Here is a 16,372-nt window from a genome sequence, read left to right on the forward strand (position 1 = left end):
TTGCTATATTCTCCTCGACAGCATGGTTGCCAATCTTGTTGTAACTACCTCAGGCGAGGATTCACACGCTTCACTTCCCAACAACACCCATGATCAGTGGATCAAGGATGCTGGTCTTCGTCGTTTGAACTTAGGTATCGGGCTGATGTTTACATCGGCTGCTGCCAATGGGTATGATGGGAGCCTTATGAATGGCTTATTGGCCTTGCCACTATGTATGTTTTCATCATTCACGTACGTTCGGCGCTAACAGCATCACAGTCTTGAAAGATATAGGTGAAATCAACTCAAATGTTGAAGGCCTCATCATCGCTGGAGTTTCTCTTGGTGGTATGCCGAGTTTTATCCCAGCGTCATATTTTGCGGATGCATTCGGACGAAAGAAGTGCGTTGCTCTCGGCTCGGCAATCATGGTATGCGCCTCCATTATCCAAGCTGCTACACATGGACCTTGGGCATTTTTTGGCACTCGTCTTATGATGGGAGTCGGATTGGGTTTTGCACAGACCGCAGCTCCTCCCTTGACTACAGAGATTGCGCATCCGCGCCAGCGAGGGACTGTCACGGCTATATTTCAGTGCACTTGGTTTTGTGGTGCAGTCCTTTCCGCAGCTATCACTCTGGCAACTCTTTACCTCTCCAGCTCATGGTCATGGAGGGTTCCATGCCTAATGCAAGCCTTTTTCCCTGCGCTTCAATTGCTCGGGTTGCTGGTTGTTCCAGAGAGTCCACGATGGCTTGTCTCAAAGGGCCGGCGGGAAGAGGCGTTGGAGATCCTGGCTCGTTATCACGCGAATGGTGATCAGACTGATGAGCTTGTTCTATTTGAATACCGTGAAATCTGCGAGGCCATTGAGTATGAGAATGCAGTAGCTGAGGACAGTGGATGGGCTGCATTTTTCTCCACCCGCGGTGCAGTTCATCGGCTGTTGATCTGTATTCTCGTAGGGTTCATGATTCAGTGGGCCGGTAATGGTACGTTGATTTGAGACTCCGTATCCTGGGAACATTACTAAACTGTTGGTTTTGAATCATTCTAATAGGAATCGTCTCATATTATCTCGCGCCTATCCTCAAATCAGTCGGCGTTACTAGTTCAAGCCAACAAGCAGGTATAAACCTTGCTTTGCAGGCTTGGAATGGTCTCGCAGCGCTAGGAGGAGCTTTGGCAACGGAGAAATACGGTCGTCGATCGTTGTGGATGATATCAACAGCCTTGATGTTGGTCTTTTTCGCAGCTGTTACGGCATTATCGGGGGTATTCGCCGAGATGCACATAAGAGCTGCCGGTAGCGCCTCTGTAGCGATGCTGTTTCTTTTCTTCGGCTCCTACGCTGTAGCGTACACCCCACTATCAATCGCATACCCTGTGGAAATCTTGCCGTTTCACTTGCGTGCTAAAGGACTTTCGCTTTGCTTGACAGTGGTGTTTGGCGCTGGGTTCTTTAACCAATACGTGAACCCGATAGCATTTGACGCACTTGCCTGGAGGTTTTATTTCGTTTATGTCGTCTGCCTTGCTGCATTCCTTGTCATCATTTACTTTCTGTTTCCGGAGACGAAAGGTCGTACTCTGGAGGAAATTGCAGTTGTATTCGACGGGCCTACAGAGCAAGCGAATTCGCGACCCAACGATGCCTACACGCTCAAGTCTCCCAACAAGATCGAAGTAGAGCATGTCGCCTAATGCTTACATCTTCATGGTCAGTTGTTGTTGAGTTCGGTAAAATTAAAACATGTTATGTACTTCCCTTAAATGAGTCAATATGTCTGTCATGGATGTAATGTCATTTCAAGAGTAGTAGCGTGTATAACGAATTAGAACTATAAAGCTACGTAACTATAACGGATATTCGCGAGTGCCCGGAGAGTGCTCTCGCAGGTGAGTGAAGCTTACAAGGCATAGTAATAAGCTATATGTAGTAGGTTTTGTTAAAAAAAAAGCTAGATAATAGAAAAGAGACAAGCACTGAATGTAAACGTACGAACTAGACCGGACGAAGCCTCGAGGCGTAAAAGCTAAAACATAAAAAGCGTGGAGAAGCGGAGGCTAAGCCCAGTGAGGACTTCACAAGTCAGCGGATCACGGAGGCAAAGTGCGAAAAGTAAATAGCAGTGTGTTAAGCCAATAAGAGAACTATCTAGATTACGCTAATTATATTCTAGTTTAACTATATTAAGACTAAGCGCCACAGTATTTAAAAGGAATAAGCTAGAGTATTTCACCGGTTACTTAGGTCTACCGGAGTTTTCTAGGATACCTTAAAGAATAGGGTTTCTATTAGCTTATTAGTAGCTAAAAGTCTTATTAATTGAATCTCATATTTCGTGTACTAGCCCCTTAATCAAATCCTCGAAATAATAGATAACGGAACCTACCTTTCGAGTATGGACCTCGTGGTATCCAGCTGGAGTATGACCGACTGCAATCGATCAATGATAAGGTTGGCAAGAACTCCCACTAGCTCTTGCCATGGTTAATATTTTACGAATCGTGGGGGTAGTTAGTTCCGTGGGAAGTAAGCTAAACAAGTTAAATGGCTGATGGATATTCTCAAATGCTCGTGATCCAAAGTCTTGGCGCTGCGTAGGGCTGGACTGAAGTATTAAGGCATAAAGATATTAGATAGTATTCGATCCTTCCATCAGAGAAGTAGGATCTATACTTGCAACTCTCAACGTCACGCCTAACTGGAACTAGAACAGCTCTTTTTTTAAATGATACAATAGTATAGAATCATCTTTCTTTATTCCTCCCTCCTCCAGTGCCCACTCTTCCCCCCAACCTTCTCCAACAACCTCACCTCCCCAATAACCATCCCCTTATCTACAGCCTTCAACATATCATACACCGTCAACCCAGCCCCCATAGCAGCAGTCATAGCCTCCATCTCCACCCCAGTCCTCCCAAAACAACTAACCGTCGCCAAAACCTTCATACATCCATGATCCCCCTCCACACTCTCCCCAACAGGCCCCTCAAGCTCCACGCTGACTTCCACCCCCGTAATCCCAATGCCCGGGTGACAAAGTGGAACAAGGTCGGGCGTCTTCTTGGCAGCCATGATGCCCGCGATGCGGGCTACGCTGAACACGTCGCCTTTGTGGGTGCCTTGGCCTTTACGGAGGAGGGCCCAGGGGCGGGCGTTGGAGAAGTGCACGGTGCAGGCCGCCGTGGCGATGCGTTTGGTTTCGGGTTTGGAGGTGATTTGCGTCATGTGGACTGTTTGGGAGGGGGTGAGGTGTGGCAGGTCCGGGTCGGATGCCGTTGGGAGAGCGTGGGATTTGGAGGATTCCTCGTTGTTGTTTGTTTTGGTGGGTTGTGAAGAGGGTTGATGATCCAGGGTAGACCCTTTTGTGTGGTAGAGACGGGCTTGCAAGGAGCCGTGCGACGAAGGAAGTATATGTGGAGGAATCTTGGACCAGGGAAGAGAAGACAAGGTTGTCCGGGGTCTACTCGAGAATCCTAGTCCTGGTAGCGCTGGCTTACTATCTATTCGCCTATCAGCACAGAAACTAAAAAAGATAAGGCAAGCCCGAGATCAAAACATGAATTTGTTAAATACATGGCACATGGCACCCGAATGGTAAATGCAATATCCGTGACGACAAAAGGTATCCAATCCCAATTTCCCATGGACATATACAAAAGGTCGTGAAATCATTCCAATCATGAGTGTGGACAAGATGAATAAGAAAGGAAGAGAAGAAGAGAAGAAGAGAAGAAGAAGAGAAGAAGAAAAGAACAGGCCTACCCACCGATAAGAATCATGGGCCGGTTCTTCATATTCTCCAACTGGCCCATTCCAGCATGCTTGGCCTTCTTGCGTTTCACGGCCATGCCGATGATGTCGAGAATCTGGCGTTCTCGTTCGTTGACCAGGCCGCCCTCATCGCTTAGAAGAGCAGCGGCCTGGACGGTCTCCATAAGCTGGAGTTGTTTCGCGGCGGCTTCATCAATGGGCTGTCCATCATTCTCTTTCCGGATGATATCTCGTAGAGAGACCTCTGCATTTCCAAACAGACAGACTTTAAGGTTGCCATCGCTGGTAATCCGCAAGCGGTTGCAAGTACCGCAGAAATTATGTGTCATACTCGTGATGAATCCCACCCGGCCCTCGAATCCAGGCACTTGATATGTTTTGCTGGTATCGTTCTTGTGGTCTTGCACCTTTTCCAAAGTGGGATACTTTTCCCGAATCACGGCTAGCATCTCCTGGTAGGAGAACATCTTGCCTTTATTCCACTTGTTCCCGTCGAATGGCATGTACTCGATAAATCGCACCTCGATGGGTTTCTCGCGGCCCAGTTCGACAAAGGGAACAACCTCACGGTCATTCATACCGCGCATCACCACGCAGTTGATCTTCAATTTGATGCCTGCGCCGGCCTTGTTCATTTCCAGAATCCGGTCGATACTCTTCATCACTGCATCGAAGCCCTTGCGCCGCGTCATAATTTGGAACTGGAATGGATCCAAGGTGTCTAGGCTGAGGTTGACGCCGGTCAACCCGGCTTCCACCATGGGGTCGAGCTTGCGGTGCAGCGAGATACCGTTCGTGGTCAGGCATAGCTCGCGCAGGCCATCCCGTCGTAGCTTGCCGATGTCCTGCATCAAGGCCACGATGTCCTTGCGCACTGTGGGCTCTCCGCCCGTTAGGCGGATCTTTGTCACACCTTGTGAGACGAAGAGTGATGATAGGTAGACAATCTCCGGGGAAGTGAGCAGCCGGGCGGGTGGCGACAGCTCGATCCCTTCTTCTGGCATACAGTATAGACACCGCAGGTTGCACCGTTCCGTGACGCTAATTCGGAGGTAATCATGTTGCCGATGGAAGGTGTCGGTTAGGAATTCGGAGAATGGTTTTGCAGACTTGAGTGCTGTGACTCTGGTGGAGGCCTCGGAGGAAGCATGGTGCGGGTGAGGCGGAGGAATCTCGGATAGGGCGGGGTCTGCTCGTGTCGAGGAGGAGGAAGCTGTCGTGCTCTGCAATCGAGTCTGTACCGCGACCGACACCCAAGACGCGGGGATCCCGGTCCTGGGGATGGATAGGACCCGTTTGCATAGCATAGCCGCCATGTGTTAGTTTGCAGGAACTTGGGGGACCATGGGGGGAGCCAATATTAAATATAAAGTTCCAGTACGAGGAAGTGAGGGGCTCGAAGGAGTAGTATTACTGTAAGGAGTTGGTCCATGGAGCTTATCGCGGAGATAACCCCGCTTGGACATTCCTCGGGCGGTGACTCGCTTGAGTAATCGCTTCTCCCGGTCGGGGCTCTCCGCGGAAGTTCTCTTTGAACCAGTTAATGTGTTAACATGTTACTTAACATGTTACTAATAGGTTAAACCTGTTAACTAGTCGGTTTATAACCGTTTAGCAAGATGGAGTTTGGCACCAAATCAGCGAGGGTTGGTCACTCATCCACGGTGAGAACGATTGGCTGTGCTAATAACTATTTATACGGGTGATGATTCATAACCATTATTTCATGCTATAACTATGGACTCTTTTTCGTTACTTGAGTAGCTTCTGTACTCGCTTCACCAGGCTCTTCTCAAACTGCTCCACTCCACTCGACTGCTCATTCAACTTGCCCGTCTTGAGCACATACACCGACCGGCGTCGTGGAGTAGACTCGGTGGACTCTTCCTCTTCAACACCCTCAAAGTCTTCATCAAGCTTGTGCTCCGTATCTCGCTTGCCTTCAATCACGGATCGAACGAGGAAACGGTCGTGCGAGACGAGAATGATGGCTCCATTGAATGAGGAAAGTGCGGTGGCCAGTGCAGTCACCGTGTGGAAATCCAAATGAGTCGTGATTTCATCCAGAATCAGCAATTGGGGGGAAGCCCACACAATTCGTGCCAACGCAAGCCGAACTAGTTGTCCACCAGATAATTTGGCCACGGGTACATCCGAAGCAATGCGACCGGCCAAGCCCATGGACGAGAGCAGACCACGAATGGCACCTTCGTTAAGATGGCCTTCGGTTTCAGCCGCCAACAATCCCAGCGCAGTCAAATCGGGCTCACTCCGACCACGCTCCTGCAACTCTTCCACGGAATGCTGGCCATAGTAGCCCACCTTCAGTCGTGGATGAGTCGAGACCTTGCCCTTTGACGGTGGGAGTTGGCCGTTCAGAATGCGGATCAAAGTGGTCTTGCCAGATCCATTAAGGCCCATGATACCCACGCGATCACCGATATGCACCACAAGATTCACATCATCCAGAATGACCCGATCATTCTTTTGATATCGAAAATGGATTCCTTCAAGCGACACTAATGGCCCGGGGAATCGCAGCTCGGTCACATCTGGTAGGGCCATCGACGCACCCCTTTCATCCTGTGGCACCTCGATCTCTGCACGGCTGGTCAAATGGTACCCGACCAGATCACGGTTGAGCTTGAAGCGATTGCCATTAGCATTGACCTGTAGACCCATCCGGTCATCCACTTTCTTCTGGCGGGATTTAGCCTGCCGCAACTTATTATCGTCGCCGGTCTTTTTGCCGATCTTCAAGTTCTCCCGGATACTCGCTTCCATGTGTGCGATCTGTCGTTCTTGCGCTTCCTTCATGCGTCCTCGGTACAACTTCTGCTCTTCAAAATCTTGCTCGTAGGCGGCGAGGTTGCCTCGGAAATAGGTGAGCTTCTGATCTCGTAGAATCACAATTTCTTCACAGACAGCATTAATGAAATCGCGATCGTGCGAGACTAGAAGGATTGTCGTTTCGGACGTCTCGCGTAATTGCTGGAGATAATTCTCAAGCCAGACTACTCCTAGGAGGTCCAAGAAATTGGTCGGCTCGTCGAGGATCATGATGTCTGGGGATTGGACTAGGACGCTTGCGAGCATACATCGCATTCGCCAGCCTCCCGATAGGGTAGAACCCTTTTTCTCGAGGTTTTCTTCTTTGAAGCCGAGGCCTAGGAGAATGCGACGAGCTTCTTTCTCCATATCTGCCAGGTTCATCTAGTTTCGAGTAAGATTAGGAAGTTGATGTTGAATTTATTGAGGAAATACTTACATCCTCGAGCTGGGACTGCAGAGTCTGCAGTGTCTCTACAGCAGCTTGCGTATCCACTTGAACGGCCTCTGCATCGATGGACTCGGGGTCTTGGGCGAGTCTAGTACAAACATTAGCCTTTGCTGCTAGCATAACGTGAATCTCATGGATTCTTCACAACTCCTTACCGTTCAGTCGCGGACTCCATATTCGCCTCGGCCGTCTTAAGATCCTTTCTGGCCTGAAACCCTCTCGCGCCGCTTTTGAGATTTGCATTCTTATGAGCAAGGAAGAGGTTCTTCTCCGCTTGCCGATATTGAATCTTGCGAATCGCCTTGACTGGTTCAAGGGGATCCTCCTTGTCAAAACTTTTAGACAGGACTAGCTTCGTATTAGCCACCAGAATTTCAATGCAATGGAAACCAGATTCCCACATTCTGCTGTAAACACAGCTTCGTTCCTCGTCTCATCACTGCTGAGAACTGCATCCAAGACTGTCTTGTCTAGTCTTAACCTCCCGTATCCACCAGATTCGTCATCCACGCCGGTTTGCTGGAGAATTGCAATCCGGGTGACATGCGGAATTCCAGGAATCAGTTTATCGGCCATTGCTCGTAGGAGTGCTGGCATTGAGAGTTAATACATGTATCAATATTAGTTGGGTGACGGTTCTTACTGGACTTTCCCGTTCCATTGCGACCGAGTAGGCCATAGTGAACGCCACCCTTTAGACGGAGGTGGGCGTCGGAAATTAGCTCTTTCCCAGAAGCTTTGGCCTTGGATTTCCCTTTGACTTTTGATTTTGAAGCTTCATCTGTAGGATCTGCACCGGCGGAGGTGATTGTAATGCTGAGACCCTCTACATCAATCTTCAAAGGGATATCCACGTATCAGAGTTGACTCTCGGTATTCGGTGAAAGCGTCTCACACACCTCAGTCGACGGATTCTCATCTAACAGATGGAACCGCGTCTGCTTGCACGTTGCAAGAATAGTTGGAGCCGAGGTCATTGTCAGTCTTTGTATCCGACTCGGCTATTAATGGCGATCTGTCTGCCAGGTGGTGATTGTGGCGGAAACAGATTCATATAAAATCGTGGCGCGGATAACCTCGGTCCTCATTCCAAATTCACGCCACCAGCGATCGGTCAGTGGAATGAAGATCCTTTCATAAGAGTCATTGCCAAGCGATGGAAAACGAGGATAGTCCACAATTATTCACACTTGATGCAAACTCGCGACTGTTGAGTTGTCGAGTATCCTGGGGTCGGGGTCCCAATGGGGTTTAGTCTTGGGCCTCAGGCCGCCGCGTCGCATTCCGCGCTTGGCAGATGCCGCCTCTGGTAGAAGTTTGATTGTGCAATGTTGTGCTATATGACTGTTTTATGACTGCTTTCAGTGGCATATTCTGTGAGTCAGAGTTTAAGCAAATAGCTTTGTATGTATGGTTTTGAGACGATTCAAAATTCTCTGTAGTCCCATGATCAATAGGTATAACCTTAGGCTCCAGGCCAAGAAGAGCACCCCGAGATTAATACCAGACGGAATGACAATGCCCAAGTTATTATATGCGACAAAAGCGTTTCTAAGTTGGCGGAAATATTATGATGATTCTGATCTATATACAGAGTAGTTCCCACATTAATTCAAATTATTTTAAGTTAGGAATTTAGGAGGAATGAAGGCATAAGGGGAAAAAAAGGAAGATAAGAAAAAAAGATAGGCCCGAGCCCGGGATCGAACCGGGGACCTCGCGCAGTTAATGCTTTGGGTGAACCCTAAGCGCGAATCATACCACTAGACCACCCGGGCGTTTGATGTGAGGTGGTCACAGATTTTACCTATATAAGCGTTTGGACACAAACCTACCACATATCTCGATCGTATAACGTAATTCCTAGCCAACCTACGTCCCCAGTCGAGCTGCGTACCCCAAAACACATAGTAAATGCGATAAATTACGAATTCATATCTCAACAACCATATATATTTACGATAAAATATCAAAAACACATAATCTAGATTGTATTTCTAACCTTCTAGGGAAGTATAGGGACATTGGTTGGAGTGGTCGTAGAGTGATATATATTACGTCCATTATTATAATATCACTGTGGTAAAATATCGAAATAATTAGTTAAATTACCTTGAGATAACATATAGTATTTCATATGCTCTAAATGGCCCATATTCCCATGTTCAAGCAAAAATAACAAACAGTTATTAAGATAAAAACTGGTGGTTTGTCGCATTTACTACATATTCTAGGGTGCGCAGCTAGACCGGGCTGCGCAGGTCGGCTAGGAATTACGTTACATTATATAGTTAGGTAACTACTACAGGGGTTTGATACTTTGCCTGACTAGGTGGTGCGCTGGTCCTTGCTTCAATATTGTTAATTTCCTTAGATTAGTCTTCTTTACTGCTTTTCTGTTTATCCATCTAAACCACATAGTTAGTTAAATTGATTTATTGATTTAGAGAGTCATGGTAAAACGCTCTATAGAGATGACATAAAGACGAGGCATAGCTAAAACCAAAGGGGTAGTACGTAGTTCAATGGTAAAGGGCCAAGGGCTAGGTGGAAGATGGCAGAATTCTAAATAGACGAATGGGAATAGTTATAAGAGGAACTTGCTAAAGGGAACGCTTCGGATACGTTTCAATCTCTTTTTCTAATAATCAACAATGGTGATAACATTAATTAGTTCGCGAGGATATCACAAAGCCCCCAACATAATATGTCTTTTATCCTTAAGCTTTCTGTATTACATAACGTATTTGACATACATTACCCAGCAAAGCAAAACCCCTCCAGAAATGTCATCCCTGGCGAGAACCAGGAAAAGGAGCAAAGAGGGCTTATACGACATGTTTAGTAATGGATGGAAAGCGCAGGATATTTAATGGGGTCTCAGCAATCCCCTAGAGTATAGGCCATTACGCTGGTAACTAAGGCGGAGAATCCTCCAAGTTAGGATAGGAGGAGAAGGGAGATCTCACATACACACATAAACATATTCTTTTCGGGTTTATTTATGATTTACACATTAAATAGGGGAATGCGCTATAGCAGTATAGTCGAAACAGACAGGTCGAGGCACGAAGAGGATGGGCAACTCGGAGAGAAAAAAAATGCACCAAGGACCACTAGAAGGGACTATCGGGAAGCTATATGATACCTTTCGAAGGGCGAGTTTGGTGAGCCCTGCGATGACTACCGAATAGGCTAATCAGATATTACGAATACGACCAATAAAAGAACATGCAAAACGTGTGTGTAATCAATAGTCAAAAGAGAGTGTGTGTCTCCTCTTATCTCATAAAGTCTTTCGCCGTAGCTCACCAATCAAGTAAACAAACCAACCAAATAATACAAACGGGGTACACAAGAATGATAATATAACAAACCAAACCAAAGAACTCAACAAGACCAAAGTACCAAGCAAGAGACAGCAATTTAGCCAACCAGGCAACGCATCAAAACCCGTCAGTAGTTGGCCCCACTATACAATATACTTTGACAGTCTCTCATCATAATCAATTCAGTTTATTTATTAAATCTTTTACCGGTTACTTTCTTCGTATCCAATCAGCCCATTCAGTATTCATTGGGGCTCATAGCGCTTACCCGTGGGTTAGTGTTCTATAGCTTCTTACCGGCCTTCTTGGTAGTGTTTTATATACTTTCCCATACCGCGCCGACTCTCTCTTTTATGCCTCGACCTATCTATTCTGACTAAACCACCACTACATAGTTATCCCCGCGTTTAATATATATACTCGGGTTCTAGCTCAGCGGGACCCAAAAAACGCTCAACGGGACCCCAAATATTTTATGTCTTAATAAGTTTATTAAAGAATATTATATGATTTAGGGACCCAAAATCTGGCAGAACTTTTTGGGTTCCCACTAACCTGGGTATACTAACAAATTTAGGGAGTAGTTAAACGAGGGGATAGGTTAGTAATAGTCTAACTAAATCAGAGAGGTCAAGGAAGATATAGACGAAATCAGAGGAGGACTCAGGCTAATCAAACATCATGAGTATTTCAATGGATACTTATTAGATTTTGACTTGGAAGATATTTAAGTTAGGAAGGAATTTAGAATGAAAACGAAAAAAAAAGAATCAGGCCCGAGCCCGGGATCGAACCGGGGACCTCGCGCAGTCAATGCTTTGGGTGAACCCTAAGCGCGAATCATACCACTAGACCACCCGGGCGTTTGATGCTGATCTCGATCATTTTTAACCTCTAACTTTCCGGACAGTATGATTTATTGTCATCCAACCTCTTCTTCGGCAGTGGAAGGGATGTCTCTAGCGAGCCCAGCAAAGCCCAGGAATATTAATCTAAGGATATTGCATATGGCCTACTTGAGCGCTGCCTACTTAGTATCCTCGTCAAATTCGGGAGAAACCTGGTCAGTCCCTAGGCGCCGCTAGTGGTGAAGGCGTTGGGCAGTACCGGTCGTTTCGGACCTGACTAGGGCTAGTAGTAGTCGTAGCGTGGTGGCTAATTTTTTCATTTAGCTCTTGAGAGCTGGGGATGCGACGATCGTTCTTGTGTGGTTAGAGGTCAATGGTGGCAGCGTCATAGGCCATGATATAGAGAAGTAGGTAGCAACAAGAGGGAATCTAAGGATCGTTAGGCTCTTAGTTTGTGGAAGATGACTTTGGCCTTCTTTAGAGGTTTAATATGAGGTAGTAGTATTTGACTGTCTGAATTAACTAAGGAAATCTACTTCTATTGAGAAACGAACTCAGTGTAATGAGAAACTGCTGACGGATTTTTAGTCGATTACCGGATTGGGTAATTAGCTAGGGTGTTGAATTCATTAGGTGCGTCTGTTCCCGTATTCTTATTTAGCTTTTTTGCGCTGCTTAGTCCGATTAATCTGTTGGTTTAGACGGCCATGGCGAAAGGCCTTATGCGAGGAGAAGGCGATTGAACAGACACACACATTCTTTTCGGTTTATCTACGATTCATTAACGTATTTTGCCAGACTTTCATTATGATTAATTCAATCTATTTCTTGTATCTTTGACCGGTCATTTTTATTTTATCTGACTAGCCTACTTAGTATTAGTCTCCGCGCTCATAACACTTGCCTTTAGTGGGTGTTGTATGCTATCTTCCTGTTCGCCATGTATATGACTCCTAGCTCTTGTCTAATTACCTCTCCTCTTCGTGCCTCACCCTATCAGTTTCTTACATTTTAAGTAGCTCGGGATTGACTCATATATAGAGGCGATGATGTAGCTATGGCCTTAGGGGCATATATGGCATGTTTCCTTTAAGTTGTCTAAAGGGTAGTGTAGTAGGAGAACTGCTGACGGATTTTGGTTACCTGATTGGGCAATTTGCCAATCCTTACTTGGCGCCTTGGTCTTATTTATTTCTTTGGATTGGTCTGCTACATTACTTTTCTGTTTGGTCTATTTGCGCTATTTGGCTGGTTTACTTTATTGATTCGGAGAGTTACCGTGAACGGCCTCATAGAGATAAGAGGGATGGAAGATTAGACATATATTCTTTTTTTTCTGTTCGAGTTAAATATACTTTACATACTTATTCTAGCAGTCGCTTCTTCACATTCAATTCAATTAGTTAACTACATCTTTTGACGGCCACTATCTCTATATCTGATTGGCCCACCCAGTGTTCGCTGCCGGGCTCGCAGCGCTCGCCCTTGAGTAGGTATTGTATAGCTTCCTGTCAGCCTTGTTCGGGGTGTTTAGTGTCTCTACTTGGTCCTCTTCGATTTGCCTATCTATCTTGTGCCTCGACCTGTCTCTTCTGACCAGACTGCCCTAGCGTATCCCCTTGCTTAGTAGGTAACTGGTCATCTAACGTTCTCAGTAGGCGCTCATCGACTTAGAATAGTCATTCGTAACCTAGTGATTATTCCTAAGGGTTCGATGGGCGGAATGCAACAGAGAAAAGAATCACATTAGCCAGTAGTCCTATAGTATCACCCAGAACATAAGTAATTAATAGGGCTGGTGGGTGACTTATAATCTTATTTATGGTCCGTCGTTAGGCCCACAAGGTCATGCCGAGAAAAGCAGGAGACCCAATTTGGATTCAGAAATTCTCCGTCTCACCGTCTTTTACTTCTCTCGGGTTCTCGATTGTCTCTATATTCCCTCCCAGTCGATTACTTCAGACTCGTTCAATCTCTATATCCTGTTCTCTTTATCACGGAGAATTTTTACTTTCAACCTCCTCTTTAGTACTTCCCTCGGCCCGCTGTCCGCCACATCATCCAAGTGGGGCACCGTTGATCCAGAAAAAAAAAACCCTTCCAAGCCCAAAACCCACAACGCGCACAGCCCTGGCGCTTGATCCGTGCATCTCCCGTCTTGTAGACTTGGGATTTTGCGGTCTGTCAATTCCCCTCTCTCTTTCTCCTACACAAACTTTGAAGCCATGATCCCTCGTTGCCTCGCTATCCCGATTCAACACACCCGCGGCCCGTAGTGGTTGGGCGCCTATTCCCCTTTTACTTGGATTCTGGTCCGACAATTAGCCGGCGGAAGGAGCTTTCCTTAGCTTCGTACTAGAGCTTCTTCAAGCTACAGGGCTGTTACTTGAAGTGATAGCCGCTGCGGTGCAACGCAGAGACCTGCATTACACACCGACTCCGACTCCCACGAGGGCACGCATCGCTGGGTACTCGTATTATTGGATCTCCTTTTGGTACTGCCATTTGCATACCATTCGGTCAACATGAAACTCCACGCGATACTGATGCGTATGTCTCCCTTTTCTTCCCGATTCATCGGGTCTCTTACATCCAATCATCTTCTCTTCCCCTGATTCACCTATTTCTCCGTCGATTATCCTTTTCGCTTGCTTACGATGATATTAACGGTCGTGTGCAGCTCGCAAATGGCGAACATCTATGGGCCGAGCCATCATGGCAGTGCTCCCGCCGTGTAATTTCCTTACGCTGCACTATCTCTATTTCATCGCGACGTGTATGGTGGCCAGTATCATTTTCTATCTGACCTCTACCCCGTGGAAGAGTGTGGCTTATGTGGATGCCATCTTCTTATGTGTTAGTGCGATGACTGGAGCGGGTTTGAACACGGTATGATTTTACTCTACTGGTTTTTCCGATTAAGAAACTAATCTCCTACTGCAGGTGGACTTGTCAACCCTGAACACCTTCCAACAGGCTATCCTGTTTATTCTCCTGATCCTTGGATCGGCTATTCTCATCTCGAGCACCGTCCTCATGGTCCGGAAGCAGGCCTTTGAGGAAAAGCTGAAACACGTCTCGGAAGAGCGTGAGGCATCTCGCCGTGCGTCAGCTCTGGAATTGCAAAACTCGACAGTGGAACCGGATGCTCCTCTCAGCGAAGGGGATAGCCAAGTTCAGTCAAAGGGCAATCTAGAGGTGCAAGACGAATCATCCACATTCCGTGACGATCAAATCCAATGGGTGGACGATGATCAAATCACCGTTGGCGATGTCCAAGCCCGGCATCACCATCACCACCGTCGAGTCTTTCCTATGGCCGGAGTGGGCGCCCGACCTGATCTGAACAATCACCCCCGCGACGTTGCTGCCCCCCTGCCCTTGTACACTGACGACACCTCGGTGTCTGGGTTCAAGGGAATAATCCGCGGCACGCAGAAATACTTCTCCTCCAAGGGCACTATCTCGCGCAACTCGCAATTCTACGGTTTGACATCTGCCGAGCGCGAGAAACTCGGTGGTGTCGAATACAAGGCAGTCTCGTTTTTGTGGATTATTGTCTCGCTCTACTTTTTGATGTTTTTGGTTCTCGGTATTGTCGGTATGGGTTCCTGGCTTGCAGCGAATCACCCCGAAGTATCCGAAGTCAATGGACTGTCGCCGTTTTGGACCGGCGCGTTCTTTGCAGTCTCTGCATTTGTCAACAGTGGCATGTCGCTTTTGGATGCGAACATGACTGCTTTGCAATTAAAGTATGATTCTCGGATTCTGTTTCACTATATCTTATGCTGACTAGATCACTAGTGCGTATCCCCTTCTCACCCTGGGCATGCTCATTCTCGCTGGTAATACTCTTTATCCATGCTTCCTACGCTTCATCGTTTGGACGATGCGCATGATGTTGCCCAACACGCCATCTTGGAAGTCGTGGAGGGTGACTCTTGATTTTATATTGGATCATCCAAGGAGGGTCTATACCAATCTTTTCCCTGCTCGTCACACGTGGTATCTTCTTGCTACCATTATTATTCTCAATGGTATTGATTGGGCGGCGTTTGAGCTCTTGTCTATTGGAAACAAGGAGATCGAGGCATTGCCTACCGAGTATCGAGTTCTGGATGGATTGTTCCAGGCGTTGGGTGAGTATCATTGATGAGACATGGGATTGAGCCTGGCTGACTCTGTATATAGCCGTTCGCGCTGGTGGGTTCTATGTGGTGACCATTGCTGATTTGAGACAAGGACTACTTGTCCTTTATGGTAAGTCTTATCTATCACTACTTTACCATCTCAATACAGAATGTACTAACAAAACATTTTCTAGTCCTCATGATGGTAAGCTTCAAGCCCAGACAGACCAATACAACCAATACTAACATTTAGTCAGTACGTCTCCGCATTCCCCGTGTTGGTGACAATCCGGTAAGTCCATCTCACATCCCTCCATCAACACTAATCTAACAAACCCACAGCAACACAAACGTCTACGAAGAACGCTCCCTCGGAATCTACGCCGACGACGAAACCCCCGAAACCCGCGCCAATACGAGCCGCAGCAGCGTCCTCATGGACCTAGTCCGCCACCACATGGGCCGCCCCAACCTCTCCGAATCCTCACGCAGCTACTTCGTCCACCAACAAGTCCGCTCCCAACTCAGCCACGACATCTGGTGGATCGCGCTAGCAGTCCTCTTCATCGCGATCGCCGAATCAGACCACTACAACAACCAACCCGTGGCGTTTAGCACCTTCAACATTATTTTCGAGGTTGTCTCTGCGTACGGCTGTGTGGGTGTTAGTTTGGGGTATCCGGGCAAGAATTATTCGTTTTGTGGCGCTTGGCATACGATTAGTAAATTGATTCTTGCGGCTGTGGCGTTGAGGGGAAGACATCGGGGTTTGCCTGTTGCTATTGACAAGGCGATTATGTTGCCCAGTGAGTCTTTGGCGTGGGCGGAGGAGGAGGATGCTGCGTTGAGGAGGGAGAGGACGAGGAATTGGGGGTTGGATCGGGTGCCGATTGGTTCGGTTTGATTCTTTTAATCATTATGTGGTTATGACTTAGCGTGTGATTGGAATTCGCTGGTGATAGATACCCTTTGTTGTTCTCGATTGGGATATGCTTTTGTTTATTATGTGAGGGTTGTTGAG

The 16,372-nt window shown here is 47.1% G+C and overlaps 4 protein-coding genes across 4 annotated transcripts; 2 read left to right on the forward strand and 2 right to left on the reverse strand.

Moving 5' to 3' along the window:
• Positions 1-22: 22 nt before the first annotated feature.
• N7496_011557 (uncharacterized protein) lies at positions 23-1,687 on the forward strand (the record flags this gene model as incomplete). Its single annotated transcript, XM_056704470.1, has 3 exons — positions 23-215; positions 262-975; positions 1,044-1,687. 3 exons carry the CDS (start codon positions 23-25, stop codon positions 1,685-1,687), a joined length of 1,551 nt encoding a protein of 516 aa, XP_056550430.1.
• Positions 1,688-2,747: 1,060 nt separating this feature from the next.
• On the reverse strand, positions 2,748-5,071 carry N7496_011558 (molybdopterin cofactor biosynthetic protein; the record flags this gene model as incomplete). Its single annotated transcript, XM_056704471.1, has 2 exons — positions 2,748-3,489; positions 3,756-5,071. The coding sequence occupies 2 exons, from the start codon at positions 5,069-5,071 to the stop codon at positions 2,748-2,750; spliced, it is 2,058 nt and encodes a 685-aa protein (XP_056550431.1).
• Positions 5,072-5,516: 445 nt separating this feature from the next.
• On the reverse strand, positions 5,517-8,021 carry N7496_011559 (ABC-F family ATP-binding cassette domain-containing protein; the record flags this gene model as incomplete). Its single annotated transcript, XM_056704472.1, has 6 exons — positions 5,517-6,977; positions 7,033-7,132; positions 7,200-7,392; positions 7,446-7,634; positions 7,688-7,880; positions 7,944-8,021. The coding sequence occupies 6 exons, from the start codon at positions 8,019-8,021 to the stop codon at positions 5,517-5,519; spliced, it is 2,214 nt and encodes a 737-aa protein (XP_056550432.1).
• Positions 8,022-13,746: 5,725 nt separating this feature from the next.
• N7496_011560 (uncharacterized protein) lies at positions 13,747-16,255 on the forward strand (the record flags this gene model as incomplete). Its single annotated transcript, XM_056704473.1, has 7 exons — positions 13,747-13,771; positions 13,902-14,110; positions 14,165-14,973; positions 15,026-15,360; positions 15,413-15,481; positions 15,574-15,643; positions 15,694-16,255. 7 exons carry the CDS (start codon positions 13,747-13,749, stop codon positions 16,253-16,255), a joined length of 2,079 nt encoding a protein of 692 aa, XP_056550433.1.
• Positions 16,256-16,372: the final 117 nt, after the last annotated feature.

Source organism: Penicillium cataractarum (genome assembly GCF_028827025.1).
Source record: "Penicillium cataractarum strain IBT 29864 chromosome Unknown utg000009l, whole genome shotgun sequence".
Lineage (NCBI taxonomy): Eukaryota > Fungi > Ascomycota > Eurotiomycetes > Eurotiales > Aspergillaceae > Penicillium > Penicillium cataractarum.